Source organism: Oncorhynchus mykiss, chromosome 12 (genome assembly GCF_057628025.1).
Source record: "Oncorhynchus mykiss isolate SJ-2025 chromosome 12, ASM5762802v1, whole genome shotgun sequence".
In the NCBI taxonomy this organism is placed as follows: Eukaryota; Metazoa; Chordata; class Actinopteri; order Salmoniformes; family Salmonidae; genus Oncorhynchus; species Oncorhynchus mykiss.
The window spans coordinates 42,347,217-42,366,697 of NC_143033.1; the positions used below are offsets into that span (position 1 = coordinate 42,347,217).

At 42.9% G+C, this 19,481-nt stretch overlaps 1 protein-coding gene across 6 annotated transcripts in view; it reads right to left on the reverse strand.

Moving 5' to 3' along the window:
• Positions 1 to 13,110, reverse strand: part of igsf9bb (immunoglobulin superfamily, member 9Bb) — a 191,733-nt gene extending 178,623 nt beyond the window's left edge. For all 6 annotated transcript variants that reach the window (XM_090192514.1, XM_036937598.2, XM_090192518.1 and 3 more), the window contains exon 1: positions 12,774 to 13,110. In XM_090192514.1, the coding sequence (XP_090048640.1) occupies positions 12,774 to 12,837 (64 nt within the window). In that variant the 5' untranslated portion in view covers positions 12,838 to 13,110. The remainder of the gene's footprint in view (positions 1 to 12,773) is intronic.
• Positions 13,111 to 19,481: the final 6,371 nt, after the last annotated feature.

The window sequence follows — 19,481 nt, forward strand, 5'->3', positions numbered from 1 at the left end:
AGAGTACGAAAATTCAAACCCCTTGGGTGCTGCCTCAGAGTTCAATTAGAAGTGCTCAATGTCATTGACCACAAATAAAATGACATAAAATCACGTTATATCTACCGTAGTTTTGATTGGACTGATCATGTCAACATCAGAATTTCAAAATCTTAGCTAGCATTCATCATCATGAATCAAGTCAACACTCTACTGGCAAATCCTTTTCAATCCTTCATATGAAGAGAAATTATAGATAATAACGGATCGGAGCTCATCGCCCATTGGACATTACACAACAAGATGGAAATCGCAAATTCAACAATAAATGGTTTGGAAGGAATCAGTGGCGCCGAAGAAGATGGTCGCTGTTTTACGATCCCGTAACCAATTGTGCATGTTTTCTTGCGTTATTTGTAACTTATTTTGTACCTAATGTTTCTGCCACCGTGTCTTATGACCGAAAAAGAGCTTCTTGATATCAGAACAGTGATTACACACCCCGTACTGAAGTAATTATTCTTCAACGAGTCAGATGGGAAGGATTTAGTCCAGACACCCGACAAGGCCCTCATCCCCGTCATTCGCAGGAGGAAAAGTCGGAGGTATCGTGGACAACGGCCCGTGTGCCTTGTAAGGATCGGTCACCGAGAAGATAATCCTTTACCATCGGTCCTATTAGCCAACATACAATCAATCGATAATAAAATAGACTAACTACCGAGCACGTATATTCTACCAACGGGACATTAAAACTGTAATATCTTATGTTTCACCGAGTCGTAGCTGAATGATGACATGATTAACATACAGCTGGCGGGTTTTAAGCTTTTTCCGCAGGAAAGAACAGCGGCCTCTGGTAAGACAAGTGGCAGCGGCCTATGCATATTTGCCTGCGGTAGAGTTTCTCATGATAAGCTGTTGACCACAATATTTACCAAGATAGTCTACATCTATATTTTCCGTAGCCGTCTATATACCACCGCAGACCGATGCTGGCACTAAGACCGCACTCAATGAGCTGTATACTGCCATAAGCAAACAGGAAAACACTCATCCAGGAGGCAGAAGTCCTAGTGGCTGGGGACTTTAATGCAGGGAAACTTAAATCAGTTTTACCTCATTTCTATCAGCATGTTAAATGTGCAACCAGAAGTAAAAATAAAACACACAAAGAGACGCGTACACAAAGAGACGCGTACAAAGCTCTCTCGCCCTCCAATTGGGAAATCTGACCATAATTCTATCCTCCTTATTCCTGCTTACAAGCTAAAACTAAAATCAGGAAGCACCAGTAACTTGGTCAATAAGAAAGTGGTCAGATAAAGCAGATGCTAAGCTACAGGAGTTTTGCTAGCAGACTGGAATATGTTTCAGGATTCTTCCGGTGGCATTGAGGAGTACACAACATCAGACACTGGCTTCATCAATAAGTGCATCTGTGACGTCGTCCCCACAGTGACCGTACGTACACACCCCAACCAGAAGCCATGGATGACAGGCAACATCTGCACTGAGCTAAAGGGTAGAGTTGCCTCTTTCAAGGAGCGGGACTCTAACCCGGAAGCTTATAAGAAATCCCGCTATGCCATCCGATGAACCATCAAACAAGCAAAGCACTACACCGGCTCCGATGCTCGTCGGATGTGGCAGGGGTTGTAATTTCTTACAGACTACAAAGGGAAGCACAACCATGAGCTGCCCAGTGACACGAACCTACCAGATGAGCGAAATTACTTCTAAGCTCGCTTCGAGACAAGTAACACTGAAACATGCATGAGAGCACCAGCTTTTCCGGACAACTGTGTGATCACGCTTTCCATAGCCTATGTGAGTAAGACATTTAAACAGGTCAACATTCACAAAGACGCAGGGCCAGACGGATTACCAGGATGTGTACTCCGAGCAGTGACGGATTTAGGCATAGGTGACATGGGCAGCTTGCCGGGGGTGGCACAGGGCACCCGCACAATTCTATTTTTAAAGTATAAAACAAACGATTCGGAATGGTGACATTTGCGCAATCAGTTTTCTATTGCTCATTTGCACATCACGTCAATGATATCATGTCACTGTCTGGGAATGTGGGTCAGTTAAACTTGTCGGAGTGGGCGCCCTGATTCTAGTTTGTGAGCTGGGCAGGCTACAGTCTGGGAAGGTATCTCACTCAGAAGGACAAGATGGGGAGGGGGGCGTGGGTAGGTTGACCTCAGGTCTCCACAACTGGAAGCCCGAGGTAGGGGGAGCAGGGGAATTTATCAAATAGTTCTGTGACTTCTTACAATCAGTAATGCAATTAGTAATGCTATAAGTTGTGCAATTTAGTTTGTGTTTCTTGTTTGAAGTGCAATAGTGTAATAATCAGGTTCTCTTCTTTATAAGTGTGTTATTCTATTTGTGTGATATAGGATTTGTGCAATTTAGTTGTATTTGTGTTTTTTGTTAGCAATAGGCTAATATTGTAATAATTCGATTATCTTTAATTTCTATTTATATACTACAATTTGTTTCTACTTGTCTTTGTTAGTTCTTTTTGAAATTTCTGAGTATATTTTTCTATTTATATAGTTTTAAATGTTAGTTTTAAATGGGGGGGGGGGGGGGGTTCGCCCAGGGAGCCATACAAGCTAGAACCGCCACTGGTAAGTGTCTTCACTGACATTTTCAACCTGTCCCTGACGGAGTCTGTAATACCAACATGTTTCAAGCAGACCACCATAGTCCCTGTTCCCAAGAACACTAAGGTAACCTGCCTAAATGACTACCGACCCGTAGCACTCACGTCTGTAGCCACGAAGTGCTTTGAAAGGCTGGTCATGACTCACATCAACACCATTATTGCAGAAACCCTCGACCCACTCCAATTTACATACCGCCCCAACAGATCCACAGATGATGCAATCTGTATTGCACTCCACACTGCCCTTTCCCACCTGGACAAAAGGAACACCTACGTGAGAATGCTATTCATTGACAACAGCTCAGCGTTCAACACCATAGTGCCACAATGACTCTTTACCGGTACCCCCTGTATATCAAATCAAACTTTGTCACATGCGTTGAATACAACAAGTGTAGACCTTACTGTGAAATGCTTACTTACAAGCTCTTAACCAACAGTGCAGTTCAAGAAGAGTTAAGAAAAAAATTAACAAAGAAAAAAAAAATAAAAAATAATAAAATGTATAAAAGTAACACAAGGCTATACACAGGGGGTACCGGTACCGAGTCAGCATGCAGGGGCACAGGTTAGTTTAGGTAATTTGTACATGTAGGTAGGGGTGACGTGACTATGCATAAATAATAAACAGTGAGTATACAAAACAAATGGAGGGGGGTGGTTAGCAGTCTTATGGCTTGGGGGTAGAAGATGTTAAGGAGCCTTTTGGTCCTAGACTTGGCGCTCCGGTACCGCTTGCCGTGCGGTAGCAGAGAAAACCGTCAATGACTAGGGTGACTGGAGTGTCTGACAATTTTATGGGCTTTCCTCTGACACCGCCTATTATATAGGTCCTGGATGACAGGAAGCTTGGCCCCAGTGATGTACTGGGCCGTACGCACTACCCTCTGTAGCGCCTTATGGTCAGATGCCGAGCAGTATCCATACCAGGCGGTGATGCAACCGGTCAGGATGCTCTCAATGGTGCAGCTGTATAAATCTACTTGAAGATCTGGGGACCAATGCCAAATCTTTTCAGTATCCTAAGGGGGAACTGTCTTGGTGTGTTCACAACTGTCTTGGTGTGTTTAGACCATGATAGTTTGTTGATGATGTGGACACCAAGGAACTTGAAGCTCTCAACCCGCTCCACTACAGCCCCTGTTCGGCCCCCCTTTTCCTGTAGTCCACGATCAGCTCCTTAGTCTTGCTCACATTGAAGGACAGGTTGTTGTCCTGGCACCACACTGACAGTTCTCTGACCTCCTCCCTATAGGCTGTCTCATCGTTGTCGGTGATCAGGTCTACCACTGTTGTGTCATCAGCAAACTTAATGATGGTGTTGATGTCGTGTTTGGCCACGCAGTCGTGGGTGAACAGGGAGTACAGGAGGGGACTAAGTACACACACCTGAGGGATTCAGTGTTGAGGATCAGTGTGGCAGACGTGTTGTTTCCTATATACCGTCACTTGTTATTTTACTGCTGCTGTTGAATTATTTGTTATTTTTATTTTCAATTTTTTTTATAAACACTTATTTAAAGCATTGTTGGTTATGGGCTTGTAAGTAAGCATTTCACTGTAAGGTCTACTGTAAGGTCTGTTGTTTTCGGCGTATGTGACAAATAAGATTTGATTTGATTTATCTACAAGCATTGCAAAGCAATCACTAGCCTGCTATTCAGTGTTGTCCAAGTCTGGGTTTAAGGGTCTCTTTTCCAAGCTTAAAAGGATAAACATTCAACATTGGCCATGCTGTCAATCCAGCATGATTTCTGCCACTTTCAAGACAACTGGGAACTATGAATTAAAAACTAGCTCCGACTGGGAAAATACGTATTGAGCGGACATCCAACTCTGAATTCCAAGTCGGGAACTCTGGCCTCTTTCTAGAGCTGTAAATGAGGCTGAATTAACTATTTCGCTGCCTGACAAGGCTCCACTGATAGTCAGGTGTAGCAGTAGTAAGGTGTTGGGACTGCTTTATGTACGCCCTAACAGTTTGTGGGCACTGTTTGTCACTGTTATAGTGCAATTCATGTATTGTTTAGTGTTGTGCCAAATTGGGGGAGTTTGCCCCTCCAAGAATTACATGCCAACAATCACCTCTGGCTACTAGATCGATCAATTAGTAATTCTCTACTCAAAATGGCCAGACATCTAAGCAGACATGGCGAGAGGAAACAGACATGTAAAAAGTGGGTGGTATCAACTCCTGCAACATGAATAAAACAGCCATTTACTATGTTGCCAACATGAACTGGGTATTTTTCAGTGTTGACAAGACTGAAATAGTAACACACTGACCTTACTTCTAAACTAAAGCTTTGTGGAGTAGAATGCATAATTGAAGATGTTCCACAAGGCCCCCATCCATGTATATCTGGAGCATCTTTCACCAGCGTTCTCTCGCATCAGAGCCCTGGTGAAAGATGGACCCCTGAGTCAATCCTCCCTAGTCCAAATACCAGCTGATTGACGTATGAAGGTTGGTGACTTATGGAGCGTGCCATTTGCCCCGGGCGAGAGGATTACCATGCCGACGAGCACACCATGAAGCAGAGGAAAGATTCAAACTAAAGCTTTAGTGCATTTTATTTAAGAACAATATCAAGAATATCTTAATAAGCAGTGACCCACGTCTCTCCATAACTGACTTTTTTCTCATACAAAAGGGTTATTTGGCTGTCCCCATAGGAGCACCATTTTTGGTTCAAGGTAGAACCCTTTTTGGGTCCATATTGAACACTCTGTGGAAAGGTTCAACCTGGCACCAAAAAGGTTCAACCTGGAACCAAAAAGGGTTATCCTATGGGGGCAACAGAAGAACCCTTTTAGGTTCTAGATTGCACCTTTTTTTTCCTAACAGCATACTGGTTAACTACTAGAAAAGACATCCATTAGATGGCATAATAAAGAACCACATGCAAAAATGACTAATAAAAGGTTTGAATAACCTATGAACCTATGCAGGTTCAAATACTGGTCAAGATCTCACTCTTTGAGCGCTCCTGTTAAGTGCGACCTCAAAACCAGGGCAGTTGAAGGAAGGTATTAGAGGAATACTTTATCTGAGGGAACAGGGACACTTCTGAGCCACATTTCCTCCCCAATTTTCCACCCTCATATCCAGTAAGGATCCTCGCTCTCTGACATGTACACACACACTCCTGGCAATGATACCAGTCTGAGGGCTAGAGAGAGCATTCTGCAGGAAGTACATTGCAGACAGGAAGACGTCTTTGAAGTGCTGAGAGCTTAGAAATGGAATTGGGGCCAGACAAGATAGCCTAGCCCGTCCAACATATTACAAAGTGAGGAGCTGTGCTGCCATATCATATACTAATGAGTAAGAAGCTATACTGCTGGACTAATATGTATTTTAGTTAATTATACAATAATTCATGCTCTCTCTCACACACACACCAAAAATACTTGGAACCTTGACAATGAAATCGATTGCTTTGAATTGGCTGTCTCAGCATTCCTATCTGTGGTTAGCTAGTAACTACTCTGCAGGTTTTTGTGTGGTCATCAACAGACGCCAACCTGCTCTTTTGTAATATGTATTCCACAGAATTTTTTGAGGCAGAAAAAGTATTACTGAAATCTCTATGCCTTTAACTAAATATTTTCCTTGGTGTTTTCATTATTTTCCCTCCATGGTCCACACACACACACGCAAAACATATAGCCTACTCATGCACTTGCACAAACATGCACACATGCACAGACACGCACACAGTCCTGACAAACTATCCTGGGGGGGCAATGATGCTAAAACCCACCCCTTGCCTCAACACAACCTGCCCACTCTGTACCCGTGCCATGTGCATTACGGTCAGGCACCAGAGTGGCATTTAACGCACAGCTTAGTCATAATCAGTTTAACAGGGGGCGAGCGCCTTCCTGTTAGTGGGCATATGCTCATATCATGTTTAAAGACACACTATTCCCCTGGGCGGGGACATAACAAGTGGAGTGTGGATGGGAGCAGACGGTTGCCGCGCACTCCTCCAGGCCTCCATTAACGTCGCTCTCCATGCTCCCATGCCCCCCACTCTGCCATCCCATATTGCTAAGAGCCAACTTAAATTGTGGTGGGGGTGTTGAGTTTGTGTGGCGAGCAAGACATTAGAGAAAGGACCTGAGACCAAAGTTTGGGGAGAGATGGAGGGTATAAAGAGGATGTACACAGAAAGAGGAGCAGACAGAGAGGAGAGAGGAGAGAGGAGAGAGGGAGAGAGAGAGAGAGAGAGAGGAGAGAGAGGAGAGAGAGAGAGAGAGAGAGAGAGCACTCTGGCTCGTGTCCAGGGTTATCGCTGGCCAGAGTCGAGGCGCTTGCCAGCTGAAAGCTTGAGGCAGCAGCATTCGGACAGGAGAACAGAGTACAGCGCAGTCTCTGTGGGTGTGTGTATATAGTCTCTAGAGCTTTGTGATGTCCGTCCGTAATGTCGGAGATGGGGAACATATGCAGAGGAGCACATGAGCGGCAGAGCAAGGTGACAGTCAGTTCTCAGTCGCCCAGAGGCATATGACACCAGCATCACAGCGTCACTCACTGTACTGTCCTCATCTCCTTGGCAATAACAACAGTCTTCTGCCCTCCTGGCTGAATGGGACTACATACTTTGAGGAGGATATACAGTGCCTTTGGAAAGCATTCATACCCCTTGACTTATTGCACATTTTGGTGTGTTACAGCCTGAATTCTAAATTGATTAAATACATGTTGTTTCTCACAAATTTACACACATTACCCCATACTGACAAAGTGAAAATGTTTTTAGAAATGTTGGCAAATTTATTGAAAATAAAATACAGAAACCTCATTTACATAAGCATTCACACCCCTGAGTCAATACATGTTAGTATAACCTTTGACATCAATCACAGCTGTGAGTCTCTGGGTAAGTCTCTAAGAGCTTTGCACACCTGGATTCTACAATATTTGCACATTATTATTTTTTAAATTCTTCAAGCTCTGTCAAATTGGCTGTTGATCATTGCTAAACAGCCAAACCAGGTTTTCCTCTAGGATTTTGCCTATGCTTAGCTCCATCCCGTTTCTGTTTTATCCTGAAAAACTCCCAAGTCCCTAACGATTACAAGCATACCCATAACATGATGCAGCCTCCACTATGCTTGAAAATATGGAGAATGGTACTCTGTAATGTGTTGTTATGTTTGGGGCAAATCCAATACACTTCATATTGAAGTGTACTGATTGAATGGTGCCGGAGGAGATGGCTGCCATTTTATGGGCTCTTAACCAATTGTGCTATTGTGTGTGTTTCTTTTCACCATCTCTTATGACCGAAAAGAGCTTCTGGATATCAGGATAGTGATTACTCACCTCGTACTGGACAAAGATTTTTTCTTTACCGAGTCAAAAGCGAAGGATTTACCACAAACACCCGACAAGGCCAACATCCCCGTCATTCGCAGGAGAAAGAGACGGAGATATCGGGGACGGATGTCGGGGTGCCTTGTAAGGATCCGACGGCGAGTGGGTGATCTGCATCTACCATCAGCTATTAGCTGATTAGCCAACGTACAATCATTGGATAACAAAATAGACGAGCTACGATCATGAATATCCTACCAACGGGACATTAATTTGTAATATCTTGTTTCACAGAGTCATGACTGAACGACGACATGGATAAAATACAGCTGCCAGGTTTTATGCTGCATCGGCAAGTTGGAACAGCTGCCTCCGGTAAGACAAGGTGTGGCGGTCTGTGTATATTTGTAAACAACAACTGGTGCACGAAATCTAATATTAAGGAAGTCTTGAGGTCTTGCTCGCCTGAGGTGGAGTATCTCATGATAAGCTGTAGACCACACTATTTACCAAGAGAGGTTACATCTACATTTTTCAAAGCTGTCTATTTACCAACACAAACCGATGCTGGCACTAAGCCTGCACTCAATGAGCTGTATAAGGCCATAAGCAAACAGGAAAATGCTCACCCACAGGCGGCGCTCCTAGTGGCCGGGGAATTTAATGCAGGGAAACTGTTTTACCTCATTTCCACCAACATGTTAAATGTCCAACCAGACAGAAAAAAAACTGTGGACCACCTATAAGATCAAATGGTACTACACCGGCTCCGACGCTCTTCGGATGTGGCAGGGCTTGCAAACTATTACAGACTACAAAGGGAAACACAGCCACAAGCTTCCCAGTGACATGAGCTTTCCAGACGAGCTAAATTACTTCTAAGCTCGCTTTGACACAAGTAACACTGAAGCATGCATGAGAGCATCAGCTGTTCTGGATGACTGTGTGATCACGCTCTCTGTAGCCGATGTGAGTAAGACCTTTAAACAGGTAAAAAAATAATTGTTTTTACCTTTATTTAACTAGGCAAGTCAGTTAGGAACAAATTATTATTTACAATGACAGCCTACCAAAAGGCAAAAGGCCTCCTGCGGGGACAGGGGCTGTGATTAAAATTAAAATAAATAAATAAAATATAAATGTTGGACAAAACCCAACACTACATACAGAGAGACCTAAGACAACATTGCATTGGCAGCAACACATGACAACACAGCATGGTAGCAACACAACATGACAACAAAATGGTAGCTGCAGAAAACATGGTACAAACATTATTAGGCACAAACAACAGCACAAAGGGCAAGAAGGTAGAGACAACAATACATCACGCAAAACAGTCACAACTGTCAGTAAGTGTTCATGATTGAGTCTTTGAATGAAGAGATTGAGATAAAACTCTCCAATGTGAGTGTTTGTTGCAGCTTGTTCAACATTCACAAGGCCTCGGGCCAGATGGATTACCAGGACGTGTCCTCCGAGCATGCGCTGACCAAGTGGCAAGTGTCTTCACTGACATTTTCAACCTGTCCCTGGCGGAGTCTGCAATACCAACATGTTTCAAGCAGATCACCATAGTCCCTGTTCCCAAGAACACTAAGGTAACCAGCCTAAATGACTATCAACCCGTAGCACTCACCTCAGTAGCCATGAAGTGCTCTGAAAGGATGGTCATGGCTCACATCAACACCATTATCCCAGAAACCCTCGACCCACTCCAATTTGAATACCTCCCCAACAGATGCAATGATGCAATCTCTATTGCACTTCACACTGCCCTTTCCCACCCGGACAAAAGGAACACCTATGTGAGACTGCTATTCATTGACTACAGCTCAGCTTTCAACACCATAGTGCCCTCAAAGCTCAAATGAAATCAAATGTTATTATTGGTCACATACACATGGTTAGCAGACGCTATTGCGAGTGTAGTGAAATGCTTGTGCTTCTAGTTCCGACAATGCAGCAATATCTAACAAGTAATTCTAACAATTCCACAACAACTACCAAATACACACAAATCTAAGTAAAGGAATGGAATACCGAGCGGCATAGGCAAGATGCAATAGATGGTATAAAATACAGTGTATACGTATGAGATGAGCTCATCACTAAGCTACAGACTCAGGGACTAAACACCTACCTCTGCAACTGGATCCTGGACTTTCTGATGGCCCGCCCCCAGGTAGTAAGGGTAGGTAACAACACATCTGCCACGCTGATCCTCAACACAAGGGGGCCCCTAGGGGTGCGTGCTCTGTCCCCTCCTGTACTCCCTGTTCACCCATGACTGCATAGCCACGTTCAACTCCAACACCATCATTAAGTTTGCCGACGACACAGCAGTGTCTAATCACTGACAACGATGAGGAAGCCTATGCGGAGGAGGTCAGAGACCTGGCTGTGTGGTGCCAGGATAATAACCTCTCCCTCAATGTGATCAAGACAAAGGAGATGATTGTGGACTACAGGAAAAGGAGGACCGAGCCAACCCCCATTCTCATCGACAGGGCCGTAGTGGAGCAGGTTGAGAGCTTCAAGTTCCTTGGTCTCCACATCACCAACAAACTATCATGGTACAAACATACCAAGACAGTCGTGAAGAGGGCACAAAGCCTATCCCCACTTAGGAGACTGAAAATATTTGGCATGGGTCCTCAGATCCTCAAAATGTTCTACAGCTGCACCATCAGGAATCCGACCGCAAGGAGCACCAAGTCTAGGTCAAAAAGGCTTCTGAACAGCTTCTACCCCCAAGCCATAAGACTCCTGAACAGCTAATCATTGCCCATTTGATATTCAGGACAAAATGTAAATTATTTTTGTAACAGTATAGCTAACCAGTGATCCAGGTCAACAGCATCAATGTAACAGTTTTACTTCCGTCCCCTCGCCCCGACCCGTGCTCGCACCAGGGACCCTCTGCACACATCAACAACTGACACACATGAAGCATCGTTACCCATCGCGCCACAAAAGCCCCGGCACCTTGCAGAGCAAGGGGAACAACTACTTCAGGTCTCAGAGTGAGTGATGTCACCCGATTGAAATGCTATTAGCGCGCACTACCGCTAACTAGCTAGCTATTTCACATCGGTTACACTTTGTCACATTTTTGCGGTATCACTTTAGTGCCTGGTTGCAAACAGGATGCATGTTTGGGAATATTGTTATTCTGTACAGGCTTCCTTCTTTTCACTCTGTCAATTAGGTTAGTATTGTGGAGTAACTACAATGTTGTTGGTCCATCCTCAGTTACCTCCTATCACAGCCATTACACTAACTGTTTTAAAGTCACTGTTGGCCTCATGGTGAAATCTCTGAGCGGTTTCCTTCCTCTCTGGCAAATGAGTTAGGAAGGACACCTGTATCTTTGTAGTAACTGGGTGTATTGATACGCCAAGTGTAATTAATAACATCAACATGCTCAAAGGGATATTCAATGTCTGCTTTTTTTTTTACCTGTCTACCAATAAGAGCCCTTCTTTCTGAGGCATTGGAAAACCTCCCTGGTCTTTGAGGTTGAATCTATGTTTGAAATTCACTGCTCAAATGAGGGACCTTACAGATAATTGTATGTGTGGGGTACAGAGATGAGGTTGTCACTTAAAAACAGTATTATTGCACACAGAGTGAGTCCATGAGACTTGTTTAACAAATTCTTACACCTGAACGTATTTAGGCTTGCCATAACAAAGGGATTGAATACGTATTTACTCAAGACATTTCAGCTTTTCCTTTTTTTCCCATTCGTAAAAATGAATCTATATTTAAACCATTTTACATTCAGGCTGTAACACAACAAAATGTGGAAAAATAATATTTTTTGTACTACACTGTAGTATATACTGTAGGCTACATGCAACTATTCTGCACATAGCAGCAAAGACTAACTATCAATGTAAACTTAACCCCTTGATTATCAATCCAAATACACTATCATTGGATATATGCAGTATCAACTTAACTGAGCATGTTTGACCATTCTTATGCATATGTTGCAGCAGTGATACTATAAAATTAAAATAAACTCCCTCCAGTGGACATAGATGGAAGTACGGGGCAAACTGAATCCATAATATGAGACGGGTAAATTGGGATGAAAACTTATCAGTTGATCACCTCACCTGTATTGCATGACACTATGTATAACCATAGTTGGGGGCACAAACACATAAGTAGGCCTGCGTTTCGTGATCAAGAAAGTAGAGTGTCAAAAGAGAACTCTACGACAAGTGCTTAAGGTATAACACAAACGAACCATTTACAAAACCACTAATAATTTGAGTTGCGTTTTTAAACATACAAAAAGCTATTGTCGAGTCAGGAATATAGCTAACAGCACTACTGAGAATCAGGATGGTGTTTGGCACGCGCCTCTGCAGCTACCTAAAGGTTATTCAAATTAGTTTATAGCAGCATGACAATCCATTCCCAAACCGTATTATTAGATGCAGTAGTAAATCAGGATTAGTGCTCTTAATTTCTTATTATCCACCCCCTTCTTCCAATGTAGATACAGGGCACGGGGTGGATATTCTTCATAATAAAATGCATTTTTATTACTTTTCCTCCTAATTTGTGCTCGTCTTATCATTACACTTTGAAACAGGTGCAAGCAATTCAAACACAATGGATACCAAATTGAATAAACTAAATGTTGCCTACTTTTGTTAGACATTTGTGGACAGGCAAACAAGCAATGATCCGAAAGCCATATAGCCTAGTAAACATAGCCACAATAAAACTTGAGCAGGAAGCAGTATAAAATATTGCACTTCAACTCACCTTGAGCTGCCGTTCCTCGGGTGCTGAATACACTTGCTATCAAAGTGGCCACATACCAAATCATAGTACTATTGCCAACCAGAAAGAAACCTCATCATATCTCAAAGTGCCCCTTTCAATAAACCTTTCATTGCTGAGTCCCCGGGTCGATAAACGCGCTATCTGCTGCGGTTGATATCCTTTAAATCATGCCCTGCACACTTTTTCACCGGCGCCCTTCGCTTTATCCCTCCCCTGCTCTCCTTCGCATCCTCTCTCGCTGAGACAGAGCACCTGCACCAGTGAGAGGAGAGCAGACGACGTCAGATGGTAAATCCAACATGAAACCAGGCATGACAATTTAGATTTTAGATCCGCCTCCACACTCTTTTCATTGGTGAGTGTAGGAGGCTTTGGGGCGTGGATTGGTTTCTCCACTGTCGCTTTGGAGGCACTACCAGACAAGCCCTGTTTCAAGGTGAGTTGGAGCGTGAAGTTGCATCGGAGCCGCAATGACATCTTCGTTACAAGGACCCATCTCAAACCTTAATTGCAGTCACAAATTAGGATAATCAAATATGTATTCTAGCTTCACAGGACTTTATGCAAAACCACTTTGAGCCATCTTGCAGGTGCAACCTGAGCGCGAGCGCATACACCCGTGTACGTGAGCGATCCTGCATAGGGTACTTCATAATATTAACCTACCGGTAATCCGTTATTGACAGAGCCATACATTGAAATAGTTTCTAATGATACTTGGCGTTCAGGAATATTGATTGTTTCCAACATGGACCGACACATGTAATATTGCCATCAAACGAAATGCAACATCCGTCATCCTGATCTAGCCTTAATGTTAGTGTAAATAATAAGCCGACGCCCGACGATGCTGGCTGCCCACACGTCGGTGAAGAAGAGTCTCTATAGTTGATCTCGTAGGTTTATGTTTTCTGAGGATAGTTCTCTTTTCCGTTGTTCGAATTGTCATTGCGCCCAACCATACATCGTTGACAAGATGATAGTTATTATATCTATTCATATTTATCCCAGGCATAGTATTAGCTTTTGTAATAAGTTATTAACCATCGGTGTAATAACAACATGTATTTGATGAGCTTTTGATAGTGTTATGTATAGGCACTATAGTGTGTACAATATGATTGGTTTAATGTCCTATGTAGGCAGTTAGAAAGGCTTTATGAATGCATACCTAGCCTAATGTGTTAACAAAGTGGACAGCATATTACAGGAGTCTTTTAAGTCATGTTCACATTGGCAGTTTGAAGTGACTCAAATCCTATTTGCATATCCGATTAGAATCTGTTCTTTTCCCTGCAGTCTGAAGAGCCAAAAAGCACATGGAATAGGATATTTCAAACCACCTTAGTAGTTGTTTTAAAGTCAGATACAAATCTGATTCCTGGCTATGTGACTTGTGTCTGAATGGTCAAATCTGATTCCTGGCTATGTGACTTGTGTCTGAATGGTCAAATCTGATTCCTGGCTATGTGACTTGTGTCTGAATGGTCAAATCTGATTCCTGGCTATGTGACTTGTGTCTGAATGTTCAAATCTGATTCCTGGCTATGTGACTTGTGTCTGAATGGTCAAATCTGATTTATTTGCCCTCAAGTGTTGCTTGCTAGCTACTCTGTTGACAGTTTGACAAGAACATGTGGTAGCTAATTAGCGTGTTAATTGTTTACTAACAGATTTGAGCATTAAGGCCTGCAGTGTGAACAAGGCTTTAATGTAGCCTACATGCAGAACACACTTTGAAACGTTAGCACGTGCCAACTAATCTGAAGTAATTGTTATTTTTTAACTCATGAGGTTTTAAATACCATCATAAGAGCATGTAAAGGATATTTGTTTAGTTCAATGGATGGATTTTAACTACAAAATAGTTTTAAAACAATTGGGATTTAACAATTGTTAAAACAATAAGTAGGAAAGGTTATTGTGTATGATTTGCTAAGGAGTTCTATGCAAACAACAAATCAAAATCATCCCTAAATACACATTACTTCAGTGATAATTGTGGCATCTTTCTTCCACAGCTACTAGGCCTACAGTGGAAATGGTTTGCTATGCAATCCATTTCAGCCAATGTTTTTAATGGAAGTAGTGGTGGACTGCCAATGCTTTCTGACGCTCAATATGCCAGCCTCTATTTGACATTTTACAGCTGGGCAGCACTCAGGTGACACTTAAAATGCACTGTAGCTCTCATCTTCAATGTTTATTTCTACGAGCTGGGCCCAAAAGTTATTTGGCATCAAAATGCACTCTGCAAATAAAGTTGAATGCATAACAATATATAATACATTTGTATTGCCCTATACAACTACAGCCCTTTCAAAACTAAATATTTTGCCTAATCAATGTGTTATAATGGTGATTCCCCTTGCCACTTTATTGTTAAGCCAATGGGTTTTTGGTTTTAGTTTTGTCTTGCCTTCACCTACTCAGCATGGCATCTTATTGGCTGGTTTGCGTAGCTTGCTTACAAGGGAGGATGTTTCAGTTAGAATCGTCCCAGTGAACAAGCACCAAACCAGCGGTAAGTTGTTGGTTGCAAAGGACTGTATGTCAAAAGTGATTTTTATATTCCCAAGTAATAATTTAAATGCACAATTTATATTAATTTGTTTGTAAATGTTATTCGAACATCACACATAAGATGCAGCGTTTTTTTAAAGAATCTTTGTTGTGCATTTTGTTGTAAAGAATTCCCGCCAGTACTAACAAGCAACTTACTCTGTCTGGTGGGGGGGTTCATATATTTTGTACAGTGCGTGAGTGCAGAGTTGGATGGTGAGCCGTGCATTGCATGACGTGCAATGTTGTGCTGTTCCTATCAGAATAAATCTCCATGACTGGTGCTACACGTTGGAGTTCGTGTCGATGATTGACTGTACACAACGCAAGCAGAGTACTGTTACAAATGTAAACATGTCATAATGTAAAATTTATTTTCGCACACTGTTAGCCTAACGTGATTGATTATACAGTATAAAGCAATTTAACAAGCTCAAGATACAAAGACATAACTTTTAAAGGAATGATTCATACTCTGCTGGTAGCCTAATGAGTTATGTCTACAGATGACAGATCTTAATTTGAGCCAGTTTGCTACATCAGGAAAATAATCCTGCAACAACAGGAAATGTGAATTATTATGTGGATTATAATTAATAGACATTGTTGTAGGGGTTGATAGATGTTTCGTAGGGGAAAATTAAGCCTTTTGAAACCTCAAATACACTACACGTTTAAATCAAATTAAAATGTATTTGTCACATATGCGCCGAATACAACCTTACTTACAAGCCCTTAACCAACAATGCAGTTCAAGAAATAGAGTTAAGAAAATATTGACTAAATAAACTTAAGTTTAGGGGAGTACCAGTACTGAGTCAATGTATAGGGAGGGGTACAGGTTATTCAAAGTAATTTATACATATAAGTAGGGGTAAAGTGACTATGCATAGATAATAAACGGTGAGTAGCAGCAGTGTAAAAACAAAGGGGGTGGGGGGGTGTCAATGTAAATAGTCCTGGTGGCCATTTGATTTATTGTTCAGCAGTCTTATAGCTTGGGGGTAGAAGCTGTTATGGAGCCGTTTGGACCTAGATTTGGCGCTCCGGGATGCTATGCGGTAGCAGAGAGAACATGACTTGGGTGACTGAGAATTGTTTGGGCCTTCCTCTGACACCGCCTTGTATATAGGTCCTGTGATGTGCTGGGCCGCACACACTACCCTCTACAGCACCTTAAGGCCGAATGCCGAGCAGTTGCCTTACCAGGTGGTGATGCAACCAGCTCTCGATGGTGCAGCTATCTTGAGGATCTGGGGATCCATGCCAAATCTTTTCAGTCTCTTGAGGAGGAAAAGGTGTTGTTGTGCCCTCTTCATGACTGGCCTGGTGTGTTTGGACCATGATAGTTTGTTGGTGATGTGGACACCAAGGAACTTGAAACTCTCGACCCAGTCCAGTACAGCCCCGTCGATGTTAATGGGGGCCTGTTCGGTTATTATTTTCCTGTAGTCCACAATCAGCTCCTTTGTCTTGCTCACATTGAGAGTGAGGTTGTTGTCTTGGCACCACACTGCCAGGTCTCTGACCTCCTCCCTATAGGCTGTCTCATCGTTGTTGGTGATCAGGTCTACCACTGTTGTGTCGTCAGGCAAACATAACGATGGTGTTGGAGTCGTGCTTGGCCACTCAGTTGTGGGGGGACAGGGACTACAGGAGGGGAATAAGCACACACCCCTGAGGGGCCCCAGTGTTGAGGATCATCATGGCAGATGTGTTGTTGCCTACCTTTACCACCTGGGGGCGGCCCGTCAGGAAGTCCAAGATCCAGTTGCAGAGGGAGGTGTTATGTTCCAGGGTCATTAGCTTAGTGATGAGCTTTGTGGGCAATATGGTGTTAAACGCTGAGCTGGAGTCAATGAACAGAATTCTCACATAGGTGTTAATTTTGTCCAGGTGGGAAAGGGCAGTGTGGAGTGCTATTGAGATTGCATCATCTGTGGATCTGTTGGGGTGGTATGCAAATTGGAGTGGGTCCAGGGTTTCCGGGATGATGGTGTTGATGTGAGCCATGACCAGCCTTTCAAAGCACTTCATGGCTACTGACGTGAGTGCTATGGGTCGGTAGTCATTTAGGCAGGTTACCTTAGTGACCTTAGTACCTCAGACTCGGTCAGAGAGAAGTTGAAAATGTCAGTGAAGACACTTGCCAGTTGGTTCGGGCATACTTTGACTACACGTCCTGGTAATCCATCTGGCTCAGCAGCCTTATGAATGTTGACCTGTTTAAAAGTCTTGCTCACATTGGCAACAGAGAGCGTGATCACACAGTCGTCTGAAACAGCTGGTGCTCTCATGCATGCTTCAGTGTTGCTTGCCTTGAAGCAAGCATGAAAGGGATTTAGCTCGTCTTGTTGGCTCGCGTCATTGGACAGCTCGTGGCTGGGTTTGCCTTTGTAGTCTGTAATAGTTTGCAAGCCCTGCCACAAGCCAGTGTAGTAGGATTCAGTCTTAGTCCTGTATTGATGCTTTGCCTGTTTGATAGTTCTTTGGAGGACATAGCGGAATTACTTATAAGCATCCGGATTAGTGACTGAGGTGGTATACTCCTCAATGCCATTGGATGAATCCCGGAACATATTCCAGTCTGTGCTAGCAAAACAGGACTGTAGCGTAGCATCCGTGTCATCTGACCACTTCCGTATTGAGCGAGACACTGATACTTCTTGCTTTAGTTTTTGCTTGTAAGCAGGAATCAGGAGGATGGAATTATGGTCAGATTTGCCAAATGGAGTGCGTCTCTGTGTGTGGAGTAAATATGGACTCGTTTTTTTCCCCTCTGGTTGCACATGTAACATGCTGGTAAAAAAAATGAGGTAAAACAGATTTAAGTTTGCCAGCATTAAAGTCCCCGGCCACTAGGAGTACCGCTTCTGGATAAGCATTTTCTTGTTTGCTTATGGCTTTATACAGCTCTTTGAGTGCGTTCCTAGTTCCAGCATCGGTTTGTGGTGGTAAATAGACAGCTACGAATAATACAGATCTCTCGGTAGATAGTGTGGTCTACAGTTTATCATGAGGTACTCTACCTCATATGAGCAATACCTTGAGACTTTTTAGACATCGTGCACCAGCTGTATTGACAAATAGACACACACACCAGCCCCTCGTCTTACCCTAGCCAGCTCTATATGATGTATATTATGTGTCGTCATTCAGCCACGACTCGTGAAACATAAGATATTACAGTTTTTAATGTCCCGTTGGTAGGATAGTCTTGATCGTAGATCATCCAGTGTATTTTCCAGTGATTGCAAGTTGGCTAATAGGACAGAGGGTAGTGGTGGTTTACCCACTCGCCAAGAAGCTCTCACAAGGCACACACCCCCCCCCCCCCCGGTATCTCTGTCTTTTCTTTGCGTAAATGACTGGGATTTGTGCCTGCTCGGGAAAGCAGTATAAATTTTGCGGCGGATTCATTAAAGAAGAAATCTTTGTCCAGTTCGAGGTGAGTAATCGCTGTTCTGATGTCCAGAAGCTCTTTTTGGTCATAAGAGACGGTAGCAACAACATTATGTACAAAATAAGTTACAAACAATGCGGAAAAACAAACAAAATTGCACAGTTGGTTAAGAGCCCGTAAAACATCAGCCATCCCCTCTGGCACCATTGTACAATTGTTTAAAAAGTCCTGTATTGCGGGAAAGTGCTCCTGCAACAGTGGGTTCAAATTAAGATTCTACATCTGTAACTCGTCCTTAATTTACATGTTTTTTAAAGTCATGAGTTTGGCTTCAACTGTTCCCTTGATGTTTTTGCATCCCACCTCCATTAACAGTCATACTCATTATTTATCATTGTATGCTATAAAAATAGATGACATAGATAATAATATGAATAGTCATAATACATATGCACAGTACATGGTTGGCATTTGCCAAAGTGACAGATGGTAAATTCCAACAATACATTAGGGGTATTGCAATATTGTATTGCAATAGACAAGGTTAAAAAGCATTGTTTTGGGGGTGGTTTTACATAGTTGAAAATGACTCAACTTCAGGATGTACAGTTACACAGCCTGAAAAACATGAAGTCCATGAAAACACAATTCTCGCTATTCCACCCATGCCTAAGTCTCTGTACTGTATCTGCATGCAGTTGAAGTGGGAGAATACTTGCAAA